We start from the raw sequence: 26,264 nt of genomic DNA, 5'->3' as shown, positions 1-26,264 counted from the left end.
GGTAGCAATTAACAGAAAAGGTGAAAGTCACCAGAAGGAAATAGGACACTACCTGAGAGACTCTAGTGGCCTCCTCTAGGAATTTTTTCATCTCATCCTCGGAGAATACCACATTCATGGCAGACCCACTGCGTAAGGAGGGGAAAAAAATGAGGTCAGTTTCTTTTACCACTTCAGAAGTAAAGCATGCTAGAATTGATTGCTTCTCAGAACAGTTCCAGGCAGCCTCTAGTTCCAGACTAGGCTAAGTAAGAAGGTGTCTCTTTCTACATTGAGACTTTATGTAATCAACAGGACAATCAACCAAAGTAAAACGTCCCCAAATTTGGGGACGGGGGGGGGTGAGACATGTGATAATGCCCAAAGGGAACCATGGTAGCTCTTAGCAATGGCACATCCCCAAGGTTCAGCCTTTCTGATTTATTGTTTTAACTCTCTTCTGGTTCCAGGTAACACTTATACTGTAACAGGATTCACCCCAGGATCTAGCTTTCTAAACTTGTGTCTTCAGAGTTCATTACCCATAGCTGATCTTAACCCACAAGTATGCTGTCAAAGCAAGTCATTCTACTATCTCAGCTGGGTTACTAAAGAATCAATTTTTTAGTAACATTTGCAAATATAATGTACGGTATCTGACTGAAATGTATTCAGCTGTGTCTTCAAATTCTTGAGAAAGAATACTATCTGAAATCAATTTACTCTGAATTTTGGCATTTTCGGAGTGGGATGGGGGGGAGGAAAGAAGGAAGACTAAGCAGAAGGGAAGAAATAAGGAAGAAAAATATCACTTTCCACTTCCTTTTAAAAGTAACTTTTTCTTTACCTTTTCTACTATATTGCAAATTTTATGCTTGAAGAGCTTTCAATTTCTTCACCTATTTAAGACATGAAGGCTAAGGTCCTAATGATGCTGATAATTCACAGTATAGGGAACTAAAAGAAAGATATGGATTGCAATGATGTGAGGGAGCACAGTAGTCAGAGCGATCCCCCCTTAAATGCCTGTGTTGTTTAAATTAACTTACATTAATACCTCAGAGAAGCAGTAGTATTGGACTGTGGTTTACACAAAATGCCACTTAAATAAAAAGGAAAGTTTCCCACGTCACTTGAAATTTTTCATTATTTTAAAGGATCCCATCTCACATTCCATTTACTCGTTCAAATTGTGCACAACAAATTACGTTTCTCTTATTATCCCGTTCAGTGAAGCAGCTCTTTACATGTGGTAACATCTGAAGAGAGTGACAGTTGACGACTTCTCCTTTGATGACAGAACTTAGTTTCAAAGTTTATTATAAAAGACACTGTCCATGTACTCCAACATTGTAATTCATTCATTTAAAAAATCTGATCTCAAAAAAACAAAAATTCAAACCATAGGCACCATCGGAAGGTGCTGACAACAGTCAAAGATAAGCTGTTGTTTCTGGGTATCAGAGAACAGATGCTGGTGAGAGATATCCCAAGCTTGTTTTGTTTTGTTTTTGCTCTTTGGTTTTTTAAATTGTCCTCTTCTCTAATGTAAAGCTATCCTCCTCCATTTGGCAAGGAGATGCCCTAAGCCATGCTTCTAAGATGTAGGATTGGAGACACTGTGTTGTCACTCCCTGAAGGAAAAGCATTAGGCTGAAGAACTGTGCACAGGTCTTCACTCTGGCTGTGTTGGTATGGGGACTGTCGATGGCTTTACAAATTACTACGCATCAAAGCCTAGTGCTGTTAGCATACAGAATGCAGTTCTGTGTCTCCTGACTTTTAAATAATAGTTTTAGAAAACAATATATTACCTCAAAACATAGGAAGGTCTCAACAAGCAGGGGTAGCCCACTGACTTCGCAAATTCCAATGCCTCATTCTAATTAATAGAAACAACAACAACAAAATGCATGAATAGTTTAAAATATTCAATAAAAATGCAGAATAGTATCGTTAGAACAAGTGGTAACCCAACTCCTTTCTCTCAAAAGACACCACTAAAATGTAAACTGGACACCAAAATACATAAAATTTCTAGTTTCTAATTCTAAATATCAAGTCTAGTTCAAAAATAGTTTGAACTTCTTTTCATTGTTGGAATCAGTGAGAATACTCCTATCAATTTATAACCAGCATATAACTGCAATCATGGAAATTCAGCAACTTTAAAGTAAATTCACTAAGCATAGTGCATCCTCTCTGCCCTGCAGTTAGCATCTGCAGTAGTTAACATTCAGGTTATGACTCTTCAAAATGGAACATTAAAAACAGACTCGTGTTTCTCTCCTTACCAAAGTGTTAACAGCTTTCCATGGCGCTTGAGACACCTTCAGCTCATCCAAGACAGCTGAGAAGATGGAGCGATCCTCAGCCCTGTCGATCTGCAGAGGGCTCGTGCCCATGATCTTGACACCGTTCTTGTACAGGGGGACTGCCAGGTTGTTTGGAATCTGGCCCCCGACTGATATGATACAGCCACCACATGCCTGAAAAATATGTCCTCGATATCAGCCACTGGATAATGAACAACTGTGCTAATACTGCCTCTGTTTCCTTCCCGAGAATGCTGAATGAACATGACTGTGATATTTTCATTATTCCCATCAATGGATATATTGTTATGCCACAAAGAGGTAAACGGATTTAGTCCTGACTTTCCAGGCACTTACCTGCTAAAATCTTTGTAAGACTCCCATACAACTACACATGATAACCATGTAAGACTCACATAAAACTACACGCGATTACTGTGCACGACTTCCATACAACTGCATGTAAACATGTGACATTTGCATGTGTGGCAATTAAAAGAAAATCAAGTCAATGAACATTTCCATCCTGTATTTTACATTATAATCAACTAATTCTTGAACTACTGTTGTAATTTCTTAAATGGATACAGATCTCTCCTTTTAACATTCCCCTCTGCTGTTCCTCTCCACCCCAGCACTTCACATTCAGATTAATCATTCAAAAGACTGCTTCACCAAGTTACTCCTATACTCGGAGTTCTCCAAAGGTTTCCTTTGCCTAAAGGATATAGTGTCAACTCATTACCACTGGGGCCATCAAGACTTTCCAATCTTATCTATGATCACTCCTGTCAGCCCCAGGAAAACTACCTACTCACTGTCCCCACCTTCGTGCATTCCCACCAGCAAGTTTTCTCACCTCCACGTAATCTTTCCCTGCCTGTTTCCTTTCTCCCTTCTCCTTTCCCCTATCAATTTTCTAACCATCCCTAAAGTCCAGTCTAAATCCTACCTCTCATTGTGACATCCTGTCTCCTTTATTGCTGCTTGGTACCTGTCTACAGTACCCAGAGCTCATTTTAATTCCTATTTCCTTACTATTTGCCTTATAAGCAGTCCCTGAATCGTTAATCTCCTATGAGCAGTGAAAACTCCAAGATTTTTTTCTTAAAAGCCCACCAAATCTCAAATTTTCTTGAGACTAGTGGTATAGAGGTGAGGGTGAGCCAAAGAGGGATGGTGGGGAATTGGGTTTGGACTTAAGTCCCTCCTCTTCTTGGTTCCCTCTGTGAAACTCTCCCTGAGGTTCAATCTTCTTGTCTGTAAAATTAGGATAATACCTGCCTACTTTATAAGGTTCCTATGTATGTAGATCAAATAAGATAATAAACATTAAAGGTGTTACTATAAGTTATAAATAAGACATTATTATTTATATTAGAAAATAATACAATATCTGATAGGCCATTGATCTGGGCGTACTTTGTGTTTGCTTTAATGACCTACTAATGAAAGTTGCTGAAGTAATACATATGTGCCAAATGTATTTTGGCATTATTTGAAATTATTCTGAAATATTTTTTAGAGGGATGAAGCTCATTTCTCTCTGATAAGAGAAATTACGTACTGCCTAAGCAAACACCCTGCAATTGAGTGCTTAAATTCATTGTAAACATTATGGAAAACAACAGTCCACATTTCCACTTAAACTGCTTCTATCAGCATTTTTTATGTTCAATATCCTTTTTTTTGCAAAACCTTTAATAACTATTATTCTCTTAACTATAGTATTTTTATTTGCTTATTATTTTTAGTTTATTAGCAGCATTAATATTTTAGAAGCCTAGAAACTAATTCCTCAATTAAATATATAGAAAAGTCCCTATGTGAAAGACTTCAAAATAAATTCTAAAATTAAGGGAGAAGTAGCCAGTTAGCAAATATCAGAGTCAATTGGACTAAATAGGTACTTACAGTTGAATAAAAAAGCTCTAAGTAATAAATATATCAATATTTTAAAAAATAACTCTATGGAATTGATTTTTTTCAATCAATCAACAAATTTAAAAACAATAATAATATGCACTGCTACTATTTATTAAGTACATTACTATATACCCTAGATGATGTTTTGACTTTCATGGTCATGGTTATCACTTTGAGGCAGTTATTACTATCCCCATTTTGCAGTTAAATAAACTGAGGCTTGGTGAAGGTGAAATGACTTGCCCATTTTTCTTATCTAGCAAATACAGACTTACTTGAACTCAATTCTACATATTGTAAAGCAGTTATGCTTACCTAATATACCAAATCTTTGAATCTGAAGCTAACCCTGTTTTTCTGGCTGGCTTCAAAGTTAGTGAATGTTAGAAGTTAGTAGAAGAGCAATTTCTAAAACACCCTTTTTGGAAAGTGGTAGATAGAAAAACATTCACTGCAAAACCCTGTTCCCATCATTGACCTCCAGAAATAAAGACCATCATTTGGAAGACAAATCACATCCACAGGAATGTTTTAGAGTAATGGTGTGATGGTTTGTGCAGGTTTTGCCTGTACAGCAAAGAGAATTCAGTAGAAGAGAACATTTATGGCATGAAGTTAATAGATGAGAGTTTTGTGGAAGAATTTTATCTTAAATTGGTCCCAACTCCAAGCACAGAACTTGTAGGGACTTAGGGAAGAGAATCTGGTATCCCACACAGATAAATTATTATCATACATATTGATACAATCACACAAATAGTTTCAAGTAACTTTCTGAAATAAAATATTCTAAAATTCAGATTTGTTTCCCAAATTTCCAAATACTTCAGGCCTAAAGTAATTCCATTAGTGTCCCAAAGTTCTATCGATGTTACCTAGATTTGTTTGTTTGTAGTATTTTTACCCAGCTTAGTTTCTTAATTTTTTAAACCTGATATCACAAAGCTAAGGTATCACTGCACAAAAACCTTTCTGAAATAATCTTTAACCTGAAATTTATTTTTAGCAGTGAGGAATGAAAAGAAAATTCTTCAAATTTATTTTAGAACATCTCAATTTCCCTTAGACACTAATCTCTTTGGTCAGTCCTTACTTTTATAAACAAATTAAATGCTGTATTATTGACAGAATACAATGTAAGAAAACTTGCCTTACTAACAGAAATAGCATTTACTGCATCAAAAAATAGCCTTGATTTTTGTAATTTAATGTATTATCTCTAATTTACAAGCCTCCACTATTTATATTCTGTCAGTGAGGTTGATCATGCATTATTTTTTAGTAATATGCATTTTAGTAAAACATTTTTAACATTTCAGACAGAATCTTAAGCTTATATTTAATTACAATTAAACCAAATGCTAGGAATGAACCCCAATCCTGGTTTAGAGTGATGCATTACCTGATGGGTTTTGCCTGTCACTAATTAATGTCTGTTGATCTTTTTCATTCACTTAACTCAAGTTGTAGCACAGAGGTACCATTGTCTACATATACGTATGGTATTAGGTGTTAAAAATAGGAGAATTAAATCATTAAGCAGAGTACATATCTATGGGGTATGATCCAGTAAATTATACATCATAAAAGCAAGAAAAATTGTATAATCAGGACTCAAATCAGACAGGGACATCATAAGGTATCAAATATGTTGCCTGGTATTTTTTTTGTTGTTGCTTTGAATATTTGAATTTTATTTTATTTATTTTTTTATACAGCAGGCTCTTATTAGTCATCCATTTTATACACATCAGTGTATACAAGTCAATCCCAATCGCCCAATTCATCACACCCCCACCCCCACCCCCTGCAGCTTTCCCCCCTTGGTGTCCACACGTTTGTTCTCTACATCTGTGTCTCAACTTCTGGCTGCAAACCGGTTCATCTGTACCATTTTTCTAGGTTCCACATATATGCGTTAATATATGATATTTGTTTTTCTCTTTCTGACTTACTTTACTCTGTATGACAGTCTCTAGATGCATCCATGTCTCTACAAATGACCCAATTTCGTTCCTTTTTATGGCTGAGTAATATTCCATTGTATATATGTACCACACTCACACACCAAAACATAAAAGATAAAAATGCAAATCTCTTCTCAGGGAGAACTCATGAGCACAATCATAAGGAATTAATGACTTCAGTTTAAAGGGTTACTCTTTATAAAGTTTTTTAAAAAATGTCTGCAGCCAAAGGGATATATCACTATAACATTTTCTCTTAAAAAAAAAAAAAAAAAAAGAACAAGTGGGAAGGAGATTTTGGCATTTCTAGTATCTCCTCTCACTCAACTTATGATCAAGACCTCCCTCCAAAGCAGCCTGCTTTACTCACAGGCCATGTCACTTTTCTGACTTCCCCTTAATGTTTTCTTTAGAGGTGCTTCTTTGATTCCATGGAAACAGGCTTGGTCCTGAACTAGACCAAGAGACCTGGACCAAGGGACCTATCATACTTTCTATCATCCCATGTAGCTACATATCCTTGGGAAAGCCTATTGCCCTTTTAAGTGACTCAAATGTGTGCTTTTAAATAAGTTTAGACGTGCTTCCAATTTTCCACAAATTTACAGCTGAATGCCTCAGTGCCTTCAGAATCTCTAGGGGCATCCGAGGTCGAATAAGGGCAGCCTTCTGAAGGTTGAGGCACACCCGGTATGAGAGACAATGCTTGTAAAGCCTGCTGTGAGGAGACACACAACAACCTTATACAAGGAAACACATACACAAGTATATGTACATATGTGTATGATATGTGCATATGATACATAACATTTCTTGTGGGGTAGCTTAAAGGATACATCAATGGCATATTGCTCTTAAGTTCTTCAACATAACATTTACAATTACCTTATTATATATAGTAGCACTATAAAAACCAATTAGCTTCAAATAAGGGCCAATTTATTTATTTCTATCATACTGAATTCAGTTATAATAAAAGGACCTCATTATCATCCATATGTAACTGCATCCAAAGGCAGTTGTAGAAGTTTTTCATCTTTCCTTAAACCACTTCATGGGGAAATAATTAATTATGTGTAAAATGCCTGCTGTTATTGCTTGTAATGCTTGTTAACGTTTTTAAAACAATTATGTAACTTTTCACATATTTCGTCATGGATTCCAGTTTTATTTTAATGTCTTAAAGGTAGGGACCTGGTTTTATAGCTCTCTATCCTGCTGAACCTGATTTTTAAAAGGTATTCAAGAAATATTTGCAGAATGTACTTGTTTTGATCCCCACTTATGTGTCTAAAATGAATAAAAAAATCATTAGAAAAATCATGTCAGAGAGAGAACTAAAAATTGTGTATATTCTACCTAATGGTTTAGTTTCATTATATTACAATATTAGTAGGCCAGGCTTAAATATTGATAGGAAAACATGATGGTACATCAATCTTAAATTTGTCTATATTTTTCTTCACAATAATAAAATCATCACATTGTTCTAGCACAATACTTTATACTTGACAATGTGATCTCAACTACAAATCTCACGTTGCCTTCACAGTACCTGCATGTAGAACATTTAAACACTCATATGATTCATAAACAACAAAAAAAAGATGAAGCTCAGAGAATTTATATAACTGGCAAAAAAAAAATGAATTTTCAAGTCAAGAATTTAAGTCCTGTGGCTCCAAGTTAGAATTTTTTTTCCTTAAGTGACCATATTTTGTACATAGGGATGATTCTCCATAGTAGGAAATGAATTACAATAACATCAAAAGGCACAACTATTGGACATCACTCTAAAATTTTCAAGTAGGTATTTTTTAATTGTAAGCTAACTTGTTCTACAGACTCACAGTAACCTGGGATCATATAAATCCACAGTGAAGATACACTCAATAATACTGGAGTGGAGATGGAAGAGCTACTTAAGAGCAAGCTATAAAGGCACCAAAATCATTCAGAATGAACTCATTGATTTTAAATTGAAGACTACTGGCTTCATCTGATAGCATAAAGAATTAACCAGTCCTCTGTGAATGACTGTCTCCTCTGAGAACTGGTCATCATTAAACTGCAACAGCACGTGAACTAGAGAGAGGCTGCTTATCATATGTCTACATGACTAATTAAATCATTTTGCAGAATATTTGTTGGGGCTGCCTTGTGCTAATTAATATGTATCGGGCACATGTTACCAAGAAGAATTTTCAGTAGAGCTAGAATGCTTAGAAAGAAAAAGTGAATTTTATATGAAAAATAATTACTCTGTGCCAGGGCCTCAAGAATCTAAGGCTAGGTGATTTTTTTTAGTTTCACTATGAAATTAGACAATGGAAGACACTGGCAGCTCTTTCTCTTAAGGGGAATTACAATGTAAATCTACATACATGAATACACATATATAAAGTATGCACTGCATATATTTTTCTCTTTTTTTTTTTACCTCCTGATGGTAGATGTCTAGGATTCTCTCCAAAGACAACTCTTCAAAGTACAGTTTGTCACACTCATCAAAGTCTGTGCTCACGGTCTCAGGGTTACAGTTCACCACCACTGTCTTCTTGCCAAGTTGACGCAGCGTGCGGATACTGGAGACAGCACACCAATCAAATTCCACGCTGCTGCCTGCAGAGACCATGAGATTGGTGAAAGGGGGGAAGAGAAGCCTGAAGTTACCACACAAAGAGAAGCAGAAATATATTGCCAATCAGTCCAGGCTAAGGGAGCTAATACCCTTTCAATTCAATTTTTAAAACTCCAAAATATAAATGTGAGATCTATTATGCACACTCTATTATTAGTAGTAAAAACAGGGACTAATTAAACAATGACAGGTTGGCTTGTTTTGTATGCTAAGTTCTGCAAGAGGTAATCTCCATATTCAAAGCATTCAGAATCTGAAAGTTAATGGGAGATAACTGTAATAATAATTTTAAAAAACTCATTTACTGAAAAGAAACTCAAAGTGAACATACTGACCTCAGTACACAAAAGTAGTTAAGTTAGAGATTAAAATACTTAAGTTCTTATTTCAGTCCTTCCATTTACCCTGTTGTCTGAGGGCCAAACCCAATGATCCCTGAGGTGCCTTGCAGCTCTGACATATCTTGATTGATTGGAAAGCCCTAGCCTTTCCAAGCATATCCTTTTAAGCTTGGCAAGGCCACCCCATGCAGAGTGAGTGACCTTCTAGGAAGTAATTTGAAGTATAATAATGGCCTAAATGCCTCAAAATATCACCTCTACTGGGATGCCATAGAATTGAAAGTTCTGGGATTTGTACTAATCTTTGCATTAGGACTTTGTCTCCTAAAAATTCTTATCGGAATAATAAGTTGTCCAAATACAGTAGCATGTTAAATCTCACTATCAATTAAGTATGTACTTGATTATCAGCTCAGCTAATCTTTCCCAGGCCCTAAAGTAATGTAGAATTGTTGCATAATTAGGTGAAAAAAGGTTTAGAGAAGAAAAGGGTAGATCCTGGTGAAGGCGTCCAGACCATTTAGCCATAAGATAACTGAAGTGGCAAAGGTATAAACACTTTTGACCTACCTTAAGATCTGGCCAAAAATTGGCAAACTACCATATCCTGAAGCAATTAGTTAATTGTAAAAACTATAATAAACTATGCTTAAAGTAACAAAACAAGACTACATACATTTAAATCATATATTTCATCATTTCCATATTAGAACACCTTGCAGAGACAAAATGTTAGATATACTTATTAAGAAACATCATTGTCTATTTAAATATATACTTTGTAACTGTAATAGATCTTGATTCACTATTAAATATTCAGTTTTAAGTGACTGGGAGAAATAGAACAATTTCTGGTGAGAATGTTTTAATTAAATTATGTAATACTCTTCCTGTGCCCCAAAGAGAAGAGCTCTTTGCATCTAATGTCAACACAAGTCATATGTTAGGTCAGACACTGGGTCTACATATATAATTACTGGCTGATGTATAAAGTTCTTGAGCAAATATAGCTCTTTGTGAAAAACTATGCGGGAAGAGAAAAAGTCAATGTGTAATTCATTCCCCAACCCCAGTAAGAGGCTGAATTTAGTTCATGAGGATGAAAATGATAAAGGGATGACATGATAAAATGAAAGAAGATGGAATCTGTGGTTGAGACCCACATTTGAGTCCTACTTCTACCACTTAATAGCTGTATAAGTTGGGCTACATGTCTCTGAACCTCTGTTTCCTAATTTGTAAAATTTTTATTATGACAGCATTTAGTTTACATAGTTCTTAGAATAATGGAATTAACATGGATGAAACTGAACAGGCCTATGTAAATATAAGTTATCACTTTACCAATGTGATATGGACCACAGCCCAGTACCATCATTCCATGGTCATCAAAATTGATATCATGCTCCTGAGGGAAAAAAAAGTAAGATGTGGAAATTATTACATTATTCGTCCCTCTATTTAAACTGTGTCCTGTCTTTGAGTGTGTCTTTCCCATTCTTCCTCTTGCTGATATGCATCCTCTATTAGTCTTTGGGAATCTGTAAGTACAACGTGTTATACAAGCCCTACTTATTCATAACAAAATTATTCAATATTTTTAATTAGCTAGTCATGAGAAAACAGCATAATTGTATGATCATGTAACCACTGTCTTTATCTCTTCACTTGTTTGATTTCATCATCTTAGGGCAGTTCTTAAAAGACTGAGTACAGAAGCACATCATCACATTCAACTCACATGATGTCATTGTTTGTTACTAGATAACTAAAGACACACAAAACGTAGATTCCCCCATGTGGACCATTTACTAAATCTAGAGTTTTCTGCATTATAGAAGTTTGGCAGTTCCTACCTGACCATTGTAGGTAACATAGAGGTAGTTTGTTACTGATGGGTATTCTGCAGCCAGTGTATCAATCTGCAAGATAAAATAAATAAATACTTACATACATAGGGATTTTTACCCCCCTTTTTATAATTTTTTTTCAAGAATGCTGTGGACTTTTTTTTTTGTTCTGCATTCATATTCCTTTAACGTCCATTACTATCAAATATAAAGACAAGAAAAAGGTATGTACAATCCAATTGCTTTCTAATTCTAAAAGTGAGAGGGGAGAAAAAACAATGATACAATTTAGCTATCACTTGGGCAATGAATGACAATATGCACTCCAGAGCAACAGACCATTACATAGTACCTCTCAGAAACACAACAAGGTGGTCATATAGTCAACTGGTTATCAGGAAAACTTACCCAACCAGCTGTCTAAAGCAACTGCAAATAAAATCTAAAATCAAAGCAAAATGACCTATATATAAGGATGTCTTTGGTTTGCAAATTAATGCATAGGATTTAAGTTACCTATGGCACTGAGCAATGGGATGACATAAATACCACAAAGCATGAGGAAGAAGGGAAGGGGACAAGATCTCATTGAACATATTTGGAAAGAGTAAATCAATTCAGCTCTCAAGGGCCAGGAGCTCAGCTTAGTGAGCAAGAATTTGGGGCCGACAGGGCAAACTACTGTAAGGCAAGTGAGAAGGAAGAAAGATAATAATTGCTGAGTAGAAAATATTCAGCATCAAGCCTGAGACCTAAGGTTATGTGTGTGCCCCCTGAGCACATGGGGAAAAGCCAATGATTTTAAAGGACAAAAACCAGCTGGTGGTACTTTAAGCCAAAGCATCTCTTCTACTGAAGGCTCAAAAAAGATCACAACAGTACACCTATGAAAATTCTTTTGTGATTGTCATGAACAGTAGATGAGCTCATTATGCCCAGCACTAACACAATGAATACTAAATGAACCATAATGATGGGGCACTTAAAATAAAGTATTACCCTGTAAAAAGTCAGTGCCAAAAGAGATGACTATTCTTTTCAAGAGGGTCAGTCACTACACTAGGGCATTTCAAGTCCTTCTATTATGCTAAGGATTTCTCTTACTACAGATATATTAGCACGTGGGTCAAAAAGCAGAGGAGAGGTCACTTTGATTTTTTTTTTTTTTCATTTAGGCCAAGAAAATCATGTACTCACTCTTCCCTTTATATCCCAGTGTCCCTTCATCCTTTCCCCTTTAAAGCATAAATCAATCCTGTGCTGAATAAAATAAGTGACATCATGGGCATCAATTGAAAAAGTAAAATCACTTTCGAATTCCACCCCTTTTTATTGAAAATGGCTCTATGAATTGGTGCCTACATTTCACCCAAGAAATCCTGGGAAGAAAGAAAAACTCCTTTTCTCCTTTACCTGTTTAACCCAAGGATGAATGTTTTTCTTTAACCTCAGCTCCCTTGTCTGGGCCTCAGTCAGCCCGAGGCATTTTGAAATCTGCTTGTCTGAGAACCCAATCTCCTTTGCCTTTTTCAGGGTTTCTTCTGTAATGGACTCACTAGAATTTAATGAAAAAGAGGATTCAAGTTTAGACCAAACACAATAAGAAGCAGTGAACTATTCATTTTCAAAATCACCAAAGGCTCCTTATTTTCCAACTTCAACATACTTAGGTCTCCTGCCTTTTAAAAATACACGAATAACCAACTAAATGGTCTAGCCTCTAGGAAGTCTACTATTTGCAATACTGACTTTCTCAAATGTGTGGTTTCCTACTTTCACACCCTATGCACCCTCTTCTCTTCTTAATGCCTGAAAAGTGACTTCTGCACCAAGTGTCCTAATGAATTTGCTCTTTCAAAAATAATCAGAACCTCTTAAATCCAGGAGTCTTTCTTAATTTTCATTTTCTCAGTCTTTCAGCATATGTCCCTTTTGATGTTCCATTCTTTAAAAAGATATTTTTCTCTGGCAATAAGTTGCTTCTCACCCTACTTTATTACAACAACAATTTACTGGTTTTTTTTTCTCCAAAGCTCTATCCTCTGTTACCTGCTTATATCTGGCTACTTTCTCTCCCTTCCTAAATTTAGTCACTGTCATTGGCTCATAATGACTAGTTATCCTACATAACTAGTTGATGACTCCCAAATCCGTAGCCCCTTCTCCAGTGTCTGACCTGTGTTCCAGGTCTTTATGGGCTTTGAGAATTTCTTCATCTGTGCATCCCAGCATGGCATCAGACTGGGTATCCTCTCCATAAACTGTCTCTATTTACTAATGTTACATATCTGTCTGTGTTGAGAAGATAGTTCTGTGATTTTATGATTATTTTCCACTGAAGCCAGATTTGTCTCCTCACTTTCCCCATGCTCATTTCCACAGTGTAGACACCATTCACGTTATTTCCCTCACCTGTAATGCCTTTGACATTCCTGTCACCCACCCATCTCCTCTCCAGCTCCCAGCTTCATAGGTCAGCTAAAGCCAGGGCTCATCCTCAAAGCCTTCTTAATTTGCCCTAACATACACAGATCTTCCTGGGTTCTTAACTGACTCTTTTACAGGAGCTAGGGGCATAGCTGGAATCATACTGTTTAGCATGTATCATCTCCTGATATTTTTAATGTTTGTTAGCTTTTATTCAGCAGCCAGACATTTTTCCTGCTAGATTCAAGTTCCATGAGGACAAAGAATACATTTGGCTCATTTACCAGATTATTCCCAAAGCTTAGCACACTGTCTGGCTCACAGACGGCATTCAATAAATATTTATTACATGAATGAAGGAAACTGTAACCCTAGAGTTTTTTTACTTTATAGAAAAGACAAAGAAGTTATTGAAATCGGTTTATAACTAGAATTCAAAATGTACACAAAATAATTTGCAAAGGGTCGAGGTACAGAAGAATTAAATACTACTATAAAAGCGTCTCTAACCAAACAGCTGTGGCCAAGCTGTTTCAAGCAATAGTCAATATGATAAAATTCAGTTATAACAGTTTGATAGTCCATACAATGAAATTAAATATAACAGTGTGTTGCCAGAGATCTAATAATAAATAAAACATTTTCATCGAAATTCTGCTAATGGAATGCAGTTGAATTAAACCTACTGCATTTTGTTCAATCTATCCTTCAATCTTCTTAATTTAATTAACTCATATTCTGAGTTTACAGAAGAAGCAAGATGGTACATTTAGTAGCTACTTCTCTGGCTTTTTTATAGAAGTGTTAGTTTGGATTTCTGAAGCTACAGGTCTTCCTAATCAATTCACTTTCTCTATGGTACCTACTTTGTCTTGTCTCTCAAATCCATTATTTCTCCTAGTGAATTTAGTTTCTTTTTTCCTATTCCCATTTTGATTTCTCAGTCTTCTCAAGTATTTGATAAGCATTCTCTCAGAACGACACATTTTCCTGTCAAATTCCTGAACACAGTCTATTAAGTATTATTGGTCACATATTATGTGCCAAGCACTGTGCTACTTACATGCTATCAAATATGGTAGCCACTAACCAAACATGACTATTTAAATTTAGATGTTAATCAGTTTAAAATTTTTTAGATTATTCAGAGCCACATCTTCACTAGTCACATTTCAAGTGCTCAATAGCCATACAGACTAGTGGCTACTATATTGGACAGTGCAGGTTATGGAATATTTTATCATCACAGAAATTTCTACTAGACAGTGCTGCTCAAGACGATACAAAACAGTATTTGAGGCAATGCAGTGATAGAGAGTGATTCCAAACATTTTGTGAAGAGATAAGCTGTGTAGTGCAATGTGAGGTCAGAGAAAGGAGACAACAATATGAGTGGTTGCACTTGAGAAATACTATGGCAGTAGAGGGATGAGAACAGAACCATCAAATAAGTTCAGGTTTATACAGAAGAAAGGAGTTGACAAGGCAAGGGCAACTGCATTTGCAGTAATATGAGGAAGCAATGGGCATGGCAGGCATAGGAACATACTGAGGATTTGTAGCTGGAAAGAGTTAGTAGGACACTGTGGATGGTGAAGGCGGTGCAACACTCACTGTCATTTCCTTCATTAGTGCTTTAACATTTAGTGAACAAGTGCTCTGTGTGTCAGAGCACTGTCCTACGTATTTTGATGGAGAGATAAAATATCAAATCTCTACATTTAAGGAGATCAGAGTATATAAGAAGGCAAACAAATAGCCATTTCTCTGATAGCACAGTGAGAGGTGCTGTGAGGAAGTGCTCCCAACTTCTACTGGGGAAGTCTGGAAAGGCTTTACCCAGCAGGTGACTGCTGAGCTTCTGAGCTTCTTGAAACACTCAAATGTATGGTGTTTGCCTTTAGTTTAGCAAAAAAAAATGTTTGAGACAAAAGCAGAGGAAAGATTTGTTGTTGTTGTTGTTGCTATTTGTTTTATAAAGGCATATTTCTACTCTCCTTGCCAACACTATATTCCTAAACCAATTGCTCATTTGCTTATGTGCAAGTGTGCATTCAGCCTCAAAGTGGAACTGTTTGACAAATAAACAGTTTTCCTAAATTAAAACTTTGGATGATGTTCTTTTTAAATCATGTTTACCTGTATGAGGAAAGGCTACACATTTTCTCTGTGATCTGCAATCTTATTACAAACACAGGTATGAAGCTTGAGTTAGGTGGAGAAACACTGTGCATACAACATTGAGCCAATTCTTACCTGTAGATTTTTTTAGCTACCTGCCAGAGCATTTCCCATCATTGTGGGATGGCAGTAAAAGGAAAAACAAGCAAAAATAAATAGATTTTCAATCAGACATTTCTTTATTCTTGCAAAAACTATCTGAGGCAAAACCTATATTATGTTTCTATATCAACAACCACACTAACTAAAATGACTAAATGCTAACGCTGAACAGCAATGGTCTGGACACACATAAGAAACATGCCTTGAAAAGAACAATCACACCTATAATTATGACTATGGACCAGCACAAATGCAAGTTCTTCAAGTCCAAAGATAACCAGAAGTAACATATTTATCTTTAACTCTTCTGGTGAGATTTTTTTTTTTTTTGGCTTTGAATGATTTATTTTTTATTTCTTATTATATGGAGGATCAGTCAATTCTTCAAAGGCTGCTATATTGCTTTAAATAAAAATTATAAATAATGGTATTAAACAAACAAAAAAAGAAACCATTTAGATTCCTCAAATTTCTGTTAGGGATGCAGTAAATTTGCATTTGTTTTGTCCACATTCAGCAATGCAGTCTTTTCTATTGCTGAAATATGCATAATTCCTCTTATTCTTTTCCACCAAAAGAGTCCAGTAGAGCATATAAAGACATCTCCAGCAAATATACACAGTCTTCCTCCTCCACCCACCAAATAAAACTGGACTCTTACCAACAAACAAATAAAAAATAAAAGAAAAAGGAAGGCTGATAGAATTGGCCTTGTGCATACAAAAGTAAAGTGAATTAATTTTGTGCTCAGCTCTATGGCAAAGAAATAGCTAAGACTAACTCAATCATTACTGCTCCCCATAGCATCCCCACCTCAGAGAGTTTTCATTATTTAAAGGGGATGCTGAGAAGAGCAACAGTAACACAAAATAATGAATGACTGAGTTTCAGAAGGGGGGTGAAAACTACTTCTCCATAGGCACCCGCTCAGGTGAGAGTTCTAAAACAGATGGTTCAAGCTAGACCTACAAAGTGCATGTTTTAAGCTCACAAGCTGATTCTCAGAATATTTTCTTGGTAAGCCAAAAACTGATTTAACTTTCACTCGATATTCAAATAACTAGATCAATAGCATGATATGATATTTAAACATCTTAAAATTAGGGTGTATTAAATTGGAATGGCATATGAATATATTCATGTTCATCTATTTCAACTTGAATGCGAATATTGGGTAGATATGTTCCTATGAAGTTCCAAGTAATATATCTTCTACAGTATTTCATTCATGGCTTCTCTGGTTATTAATTTCTACTTTTTAGACATGTTTATGAAATAGTGCAAAGCACTTTGCAATCCTCCTCCCTGAGAAAAGAGATGTTGATTCTGACACACCATGGCAGTTACAAAGACACAGACAAGTTAGATTCCTTCCCACATTGACCATGGTCCTAATTCTGTGTGTTACCCCTAACTCCAAGACAGGACGTAGGTGGCCGCTCTCCATTATTTCCCTCATTCACTCTCTCCACTGTTTCTGCATAACAACCTTCTGCAAGGTTGGTTGGCATGTCATTACACACAGAAGAAAATTCACTTCATTCCCTCCTTGTTCTGATACAAAATTTTATTCTGAGTTCCATTATAATAAAATAAGAGAAGAGACAGTTTGAAGACACGATTCATTAGTTTTGCACCAGTGATTTAGATAAGGTTAAACCTCTTCAGAGTCAAATACAAGATGAATAATCTTAAGTGAACATAAAGCTCATTTTAACAATGTGATTTAGATATATGCTTCTCATCTTTATCTGCCCATATTGAGGTGCCCCCATTTTGTCTGCTGAAAGGAATTCCCACCAAAGTGAGACTTTTTTTTTATATCAAGCTAGGTAAAAGCTTGTTTTAGGGACAGGGCTATAATATTTCTATTTTTTTTCAAAGGAAAATGAAAACCTTAATTTGGAACAAACTCAGAACAGAATAATTACTAAAAGGAAGATAAACACTGAATTTGTAATTCAAAACTGTTTTTGAATCCTCAATAGGAAATGCTCCATTTATATTACATTGTAAATCGAGGAAGCATTATACCAAGAGAGAAATGTGCTCAGCTGAATGGAACATATTGCACTAAAGAACACAGTGTTAAAATATGTATAATAAATAAATTACCCTTCTGTTATTCGATATGTGTTTGAGTATAGTAGTATGTTTATCTTTACTCCTTTGAACATGAACACATTAAATCCATACTTCAGAACCGTGTCCTCTAAAATATACTATGTATACAAATTTTCTTTCCCCTACCAGCTTTCCTTGCTTTCAGAGTTCAAGGGCAAACTCTAAAAAGGTTACACGTTCATCACTGCATAATAGATTCTAAACAATTAAACAAAGAAACCCAAATAGCTGTGAGCCTGGCCTTTTCATAATCTTCAGTTTCTCTCTACTTAGCAGCACAAAATGACAGTCTGAAATTTCAGAGGGGGAAAAACATCTTAAAAATAGACGATCAGACTTTTACACACCCTGACATCACCTTTTAATGGTTAGACAGGATGGCTCAGCTTCTACAGTCTCTCATGTGTTCTCCCCATTTTATAAACAATACAAGCCTCTCTCTTTCTCCCCAACTTCCGATGTAGATTTTGTTGTTGTTGTTTAAAATTCTACCCGACCCTGTCATCTCTGAAGCTTCCGTCACTCACAGTTAGTCTTCAATAATAAATGATAAAAGGAAATGGAATAAATTCCCCTTAATGAGGAAATTTTCACCTGGCACACAGGAGCTGGGGAAATCTATTAACTGACTGGAGGAACGCCTGCAGCTTCGCAATTACCAGGGGAGCCCGCGTACTTCACTTGGCCCTCTCTTACACTTGACTGGCTTTTATCTGATCCACCAACTCACAAGTAATACTAAACAAATTTCCCTCCAGATTGCACAAACTCTAATGTGAAAATGAGCACTCCACTTGGCCTACAATTATGGGATGGGCTTACAATTTTATTATTATCTTCTTTTAAAAAATCCCCCAAAAGGCAGAAGCTAAGAAAAACACTAGGCCTGATGTTCAGTTATGACACCAGTTTTAACAAGGAAAGAGAACTGAGAGAGATGTATGTGCTCTGTTCCAAGACCCCTCACCAGCCTCTCCCCTGAGTTTTACAGAGCTTCACTGATTATTTTTGGCATTTCACAGGTTCAAGACCATGCCACAATCACAATAATGCAATCAAGTGGAGAAGTTGTCTTCTCATTTTTTCTGTCAAGGAGACAGGCTGTTACCTCTTTCCTTGAGAGAAATGAAAAAGACATTTTTCAAAAGCAGCAGCAGCGTTTAGAAAAGCAAAGGATAAAACCAGGAAATTGGGTAGGTACTACTATTTTCTCTTAATTTTTGAGAGCACCATGCCTTATTTCTGTACAGCAATGAGGTCTTTGGAAGAGTTAAAGAAAAGCTTGATCTTTATCTCTCATGTCTGGGACAAACAGTGATCCGATGTTCATGTGAAACCATGACAGTATGAAAAGTATTTATTAGGATCTGGGTTCACTTAGCACTATCACAATAACGCTATAAAATTGCAAGTGCTGATTTTCAAGGGATGACACACTTAAAATTATACTTCACCTTAAAGGCTATTACAAACAACAAAATCAAAACCTAGAAGAAAACCTTATGAGAAATTGATACAGTAGATATTTTTAAGTAGGCAATTTTTTAATTCCTGAATCCTATGTTCTTTTTTTTTTTTTTTTTTTTTTGCGGTACACGGGCCTCTCACTGTTGTGGCCTCTCCCGTTGCGGAGCACAGGCTCCGGACACACAGGCCCAGCGGCCATAGCTCACGGGCCTAGCCGCTCCACGGCATGTGGGATCTTCCCAGACCAGGGCACAAACCCGTGTCCCCTGCATCGGCAGGCAGACTCTCAACCACTGCGCCACCAGGGAAGCCCCCTATGTTCATTTTTAACCAATCTTTAGTGATCCCAATAATCCAGAAATATTGTTATATAACTTTTAATCTGGTAAGCTCATTTATATACATCATTAATATATGATGATTATAACATCATAATTATATTTTATGAATACCAAGTAATGAAAATGGGGAAAATAACCTAATATAGGTTAGGTTAATCATAATTTTTGAGCCTTAATAAATCACATTTTGTATCTCAGTGATCTCTAGTTGAGAATGCTGTGACTCTCTTTCTCTGCCCTTGATTGCTAATGATGGAAAACAAATGGAAACCACCTAATCACAGTAATAAGACTTGTCCATTAGTATATAAAAAAGTGTTCTGCTACATTAAAAAGAGCAGGCTTCTACTAAGAAAACAGCTTTCACCTGATCAGATTGAGCTAAAAGGCAAAGTCTATACTATGGAATATTGCTTCTGTTATTTCTGCTTAAAAAATTTATTTATAATTTTAAATACACTCAGTGTATTCTTTTTCAAAAATTAAGAGGATGTATTCAGTAAGCAAAATCCTGGATTTTTCCATGAATATAGGTTTGTTATACATCCAGAATTTAAATCCAGTGGATAAAAAGAAATATTGTATGAGGCCCCAGCAGAAAACTGACATTGAATGAGCATCCTTTGATGTCACAATAAGTTTATTTTGAAGTCCTATATTTTAAAACTTCTCCATCATCTTTGTTTAAAGCAAGTCACGTTTCCACAGAGTAGTTTTCCAAATACCACATATGTTGTACCAAGCAACAAATGTTTAACAAATGTATAACAAATGTGTAACTTTCTTTGACTTTTAGAAACTATTACTTAGAATCTTATTAAAATTATTTACTTAAGTGAAGCCTATCTACTGATAACTACTGCATAGATTTTTTTTCTTGCTAAATGTAACTTATGAAGAAATAAGTTTTCACCAAATTTTTCTAGTTCTTAAATGAGAAAATGTAAGCCTTTTCTAGAAAGGGGAAAAATAAGAAGCCATTTCTAGAAAAATTGTAGAATTAAATGTAGAAAAATGTAGATGTAGAAAAATTCTAGAATTAAATTCCTTATGTCATGTCACACTAGATCTATGATAATTTGAGGATTACTATGTACATGGAAGTCAAAAATCTTTACCACTGAGGGTTTTTCAGAAGACATATAATACCCAGATAGCAAAAATTCTCATCTATTTCATACTAAAAACTATATACTCAAGAACTGAGTGAGTAGCTCCCTCTTCAAGTCACCTAGAGTTAAGTATGGTCAATTAAACCAGACCATCTGCTAAAGATAGGTGGTAGGTAGGGTATGAGGCAGTATGGGCAATATCAACATAACCATGTGATGGCCATTATGTTATCATTACTATATTTACATAGGCAAATAGTGCCTAACTGCCTACTTCAACCCAAGATAGGCCAATATCACTGACTGAATCTAAAGTCAGGCTTCAACTATGCTGAGAAAAAAAAATCTCATCAATTAAATGAAATCATAAACGTGTCAAGTGTTTAGCACAGTGCAAAGTAAGTAATAAGTGCTTCATAAATGCAAATGCCAGAAGACAGGAAAAAGGGAAGGAGCAGACACAAGAGAGGAGAAAGAGGAAGAGAAGAAGAAGAAGCAAGATGAGGGGACTTCCTTAGTGGTGCAGTGGATAGGATTGCACACTCCCAATGCAGGGGGCCCGGGTTCGATCCCTGCCTGGTCAGGGAACTAGATCCCACATGCATGCTTCAACTAAGGAGCCCACGTGCTGAAACTAAGGAGCTGGTGAGCTGCAACTAAGGAGCCCTCCTGCCGCAACTAAGACCCGGTACAACCAAATAAAAAAATAAATATTAAAGAAAAAAAAAAAAAAGAAGCACGAGGAGTTCAGCAGAACAAAACTGGCAAGCCACCTAAATGTGGTCTCAGCACCTCAGCTCTTCTAAATCTCTTCCCTCTCTCTGTAGCATTCCTGTATCCAGACCTTAAGGGGTGAGGCCCACCACACTTTGTATCCCCTGCAAAGCATAAATGATCACCCAGACGTTTACTCCGCTGTTGGGAGGCAAGGCCACTGTCTCACTCCTCGAGATAGGCATCACCCACTTCAGCTCCCAGGGCACTGGCGGAGGTTCTGCGCCCATAAAGGCATCTCAGGTATGAATGAGAAGGTGAAAAATCCTGAGGGCCAGTGAGTGATTATCTAGCATCTGTAATTATAGCTCAGGCAGACTATTTTGTCTATATTTAATTTCCATTGTACACTTCAGGAGCTTTTAACTCACACCCGCATTAACATGGAAGATAAGGCATTTACATTTTATTTAAAGAAAAAAATATATGTACATGTATGTATGTGTGCATATATACACGCACGTATATATACTGTCTCATAAATACAGAAAAATTTAAAAAGGAAATTCTTACGCTAGCTCTCCATACTCTTGAAATTTCTGTTTACATCTCTTAAAGGTGACTCACCAAGGCTTTCTGCGTTCCAGGCCCCCGCGTTTTCCTCACAAGAGTTTAGAGAAGGGCACATCTCTTACAAGGCTTCTGCTCTAAGTGGGGTCAACAATTCAGGCAGGGAAACACGCAGCTCACAACTTGACAGCTAAGGAGGAGCTGATCTCCAGCTGTCTGATTTAAAAGTCATATCTCTACAAAGAAGCTTTTGAAAAGGGTTAGCGACTAGAACTGAAGGCAGAAGCCCTGGGCTAGATTTCTTGCTTTCCTCTGACTGGTGTGACATAAAGTATGACACACACCTCTGTGTGACTCAGTTTCACCACCTACAAAAATAGAATAGTGATTATTTTCCACCTGTATTATAAAAGAAATTCACCTTAAGGTCACCAGAGAAATACAAATCTCTGTATCATAAGTGTTATGATTATATACTTTTCACCTTAATCTTCTTTGCTGGTTAATTTAATCAGAGCCTGCACTACCATTGTACATATTTATGAATATTTCTCATAAAAAGTTTTCTAGAAATTTGAAATTTTGAAAACTTAGATAACTTTTAAAATCATAACTAGGTAGGGACTTCCCTGGTGGTTCAGCAGTTAAGACTCTGAACTTCCATTGCAGGGGGCGTGGGTTTGATCCCTGGTCAGGGAACCATGGTGTGGACAAAAAAAAAAAAAAAAAAAAACTGTGTAAATTTTGGCTTGTTCTCAACAGGCAATAGAGTTTACAATGTCCATGTAAGTATTATAGTGTTCCCAGTATATATAATTTCTATTTGACTATAAAAAACAATTAGATATATCCCTTTTTATTAGAAAATAGTCATTCAGAGAATTCCTAGCTAATTAGTAAATATACAGTCACTTAAATATCAAAAACCTAGAGATGCTGATTTCCAGTGTCTTCCAACACAGAGTTTATATTCTGTTTATTTTATTTTATTTTATTTTATTTTTTTGGCCACACTGTGCAGCATGTGAGACCTTATTTCCCCGACCAGGGATCGAACCCATGCCCCCAGCATTGGAAACACAGGGTCTTAACCACTAGAAAGTCCCCAGAGTTTATATTTTGGACTACACATTTTCCAATTAATAATTTTGTGGGTCCCTTGAGCAACCAGGAATTGTAATATATTTTCCTCCACTCCAATCTCCCTTCTTTGGCATAACTGAAAAATTCTGATTTTCATTTTCTACCAAAAATATTTTTTATTTATTTAATGGGAATATTATCATACAAATATTATTGAGATTTTACTCTATGCAAGGTCAATTTCCAAGAAAATAGATAGTATATAAAGAACTGAAAATCATTCTTATCTGTTTCAGAACTGACACTATTCTTTAGAATGGTGAAGTCCATTCTTCATTCACACAAATCAGCAAAAGCTTTTAAGAAAATCTTATAATAAAAGTATATTAAGACATGGTATTTGAAATTTGCCCTAATGGAATTTACAGATTAATTGGAGCATCCTCCTAGTATGTAGTAATTACAGAACCATGAGCGAAATTGTGTGGCTCCAACTATAACATACATTGAGCAAATAGGTAGAGAGTATTCACTTTAATTTCTGTTCACAGCCTTAATTTCCTTATAGTAAGATTCTCATTTTTATGAAATACAGCATAAATATAACAAAATAATAGCAAACACGATTTGTCACTTCCTGAGTACAATTCATCCATTTACCTACCTCTTTCTCATTGCACATTTGGTCCTTTCAGTCTAGCTCCTACTCTTTCCTCCCCATCATCAAATTTGGTGGACTTGCTCAGTTCTCTCCCTCTCTGCTCTCCCTAAACCATGACATATTGTTGACAGTGTCTTCCTATTTATTTATTTATAATTCTCTCTCCCCTTGGTTCCCATGGCATAGAGATATATTGAAGGAAAGATGCTATCCTTGGATTCCAAAAGTCCTGAACTCAAATCGTGGCTTCCGTGTGCACTTCCCCTGAAATCTTGAAACATTTATTTAAATGTTCTGAGTCACTGTTTTGTTTATAAAATATGGGGTAGGGTTGCATACCTTCTAAGAACTCTTAAACTGTGACTTATATGAGATAACTTAGATACAAAGATCTTAGAGCTTCTTGGTCCATTAAAAGCATCCTGTTTTATGTATACCTAAGCATATACAAATCTTCAAAAATAGATTACAAACCCATTGAAGGCAACTAACAATACCATTTGGTCTAATAACAGCTCCTAATAAAGAGAAATGTCATCAAGTAAATACACAGCCTATCATGCTGAGATCACAGATGTTGACATATGGATAATCTATTAAATCCTGGCTATTAATAGATACATACATACATACAAATTATGAGTATATGTTATTTTAAACCAACTTAAGATTTTTGGAACTATCGAACATATAAGAATCAATAAGCAGAAAATATATAATGTTTATTTTATGAATGATGTGAACATCAGTCTGAAAACATTTTAGGTGAAACATGCATCTTGCCCATGCCAGACTCAAGTTCTCTCTCACTCTTTCAAAATGCATAATTATTTGTCAAAAGTATGAAAGCACTGTTTAAATAATTAATTCAATGAGGGTTCTCAGAACATTAAATATTTGTTGTAAAATTTTATTCACAATATACCTGATATAATAAATTATTAGTTAGAAAAATTAATAGAGGCTTGTCAAATCTGTGACATCGCCTAAAATATCACATGGAACATAAAAACAAATTAAAAATAAAATGTATTTTTGTCATTAGCTCACGGGCATGGAAATTCCCACAGTAATGCTCCTCTTTTCCAGAAGAAAAACTAACCTTTTTATGTAAGGTCCAATATTTAGTATTCTTGAAGAGGTTTATTAGATAAATGGTTTAGGGTATGAAGACAAACCATAGGATACTAATATGTAGTAACTAATAAAATTGTTTTCCTTTAGAGTCAATTACTTTATATATAATATATATTCATCTTAGCAGCATGGCTAACTAGTAAAATAAGAGAATATGTATTTTTTAAACTAGGGTGAAACTGAGACTTAGAAATACAGTGTGAGTTGATAGTGAAGTCAGAGGACATAAACTGTTTTCTGCAAATCAGATCAATGGGTTCCACTAAAGTGGAACCATCCAACCATCTCTATTCTCATTCTACATTCAAAATAATAAACACCCAAATACTTTGTGTGTGTATATATATATATATATATATATATATATACATATATATATATACACATTAGTGTGTGTGTGTATGTATGTATGTATATATATATATATATATATATACTTAGTGTGTTTATATATGTTCATATATATATGAAGGTCCACAGACTGGGGTGGAGAAAACAACACATGGTATCACAAGCATATATCATAGTAAAGGATCATAAAAATTATAACACGTGATTATACATTATATATAGTGAAATGTATATTTTTCTCTAAATTGGTTCTATATTAAATACCCTTTAAGGCTAATTGCTTACTGTTAATTTTTTCTACCAAAAAGTATAAATTATCATTAGAATGTAAGGTACTGATCCTTCTCTGTCTTAAGCTTAGATTTTGTTTTTTAAATTTTTATTGGAGTATAGCTGCTTTACAATGTTGTGTTAGTTTCTGCTGTATAGCAAAGTGAATCAGCTATACATATACATACATCCACCCTTTTTTGATTTCCTTCCAGTTAGGTCACCACATATTATTGAGTAGAGTTCCCTGTGCTAAACAATAGGTTCTCATTAGTTATCTGTTGTATACATAGTAGTTATGCCTAAGTTTTAATGACTTTTAGGTGGCACTTTTCCCTAGAAAACTTCAATCAAATACAAGCACAAAACGCTCTTGTCTGGTTTTGCCACGCCTCCTGAACAAGTTAAATAACAAGTCAATAGAAACTAACGTGTGTAGGAGAGGACATTCAAAGGGAGTGTTCCAGCTAAGGTGACACCTGCATTATTACATCTGCCAGAAGTTTGTGGCTGCAGGGAAATGGCCAACTTTACTGAGCTCAATTTAGCACTTGAATGCCCAAGTGGAACTCACCAGGCTTGCCCCAGATTGTTTTCCTAAGCTATAGGCACACCTATGACTTTTCAGCACTCACCAATAGATGTAGTTTATCACATTGAACATAGTGATGTTCAGATGAAAATTAGGTCCTTCAAAAGCACACT

General features: G+C 35.7%; 1 protein-coding gene across 1 annotated transcript in view; it reads right to left on the bottom strand.

The window, feature by feature from the left end:
- Positions 1-26,264, bottom strand: part of CPS1 (carbamoyl-phosphate synthase 1) — a 135,542-nt gene that overhangs the window by 38,265 nt on the left and 71,013 nt on the right. Inside the window, exons 22-28 of the mRNA XM_081242705.1 lie at positions 12,433-12,574; positions 11,026-11,091; positions 10,514-10,577; positions 8,628-8,809; positions 2,274-2,468; positions 1,794-1,861; positions 53-128 (exon numbers count right to left, since the gene is read on the bottom strand). Of these exons, the coding sequence (XP_081098831.1) occupies positions 53-128; positions 1,794-1,861; positions 2,274-2,468; positions 8,628-8,809; positions 10,514-10,577; positions 11,026-11,091; positions 12,433-12,574 (793 nt within the window). The remainder of the gene's footprint in view (positions 1-52; positions 129-1,793; positions 1,862-2,273; positions 2,469-8,627; positions 8,810-10,513; positions 10,578-11,025; positions 11,092-12,432; positions 12,575-26,264) is intronic.

Source organism: Mesoplodon bidens (genome assembly GCF_964165515.1).
Source record: "Mesoplodon bidens genome assembly, chromosome: 8".
Classification (NCBI taxonomy): domain Eukaryota; kingdom Metazoa; phylum Chordata; class Mammalia; order Artiodactyla; family Ziphiidae; genus Mesoplodon; species Mesoplodon bidens.
This window is presented reverse-complemented; position numbering and strand designations above follow the sequence as displayed.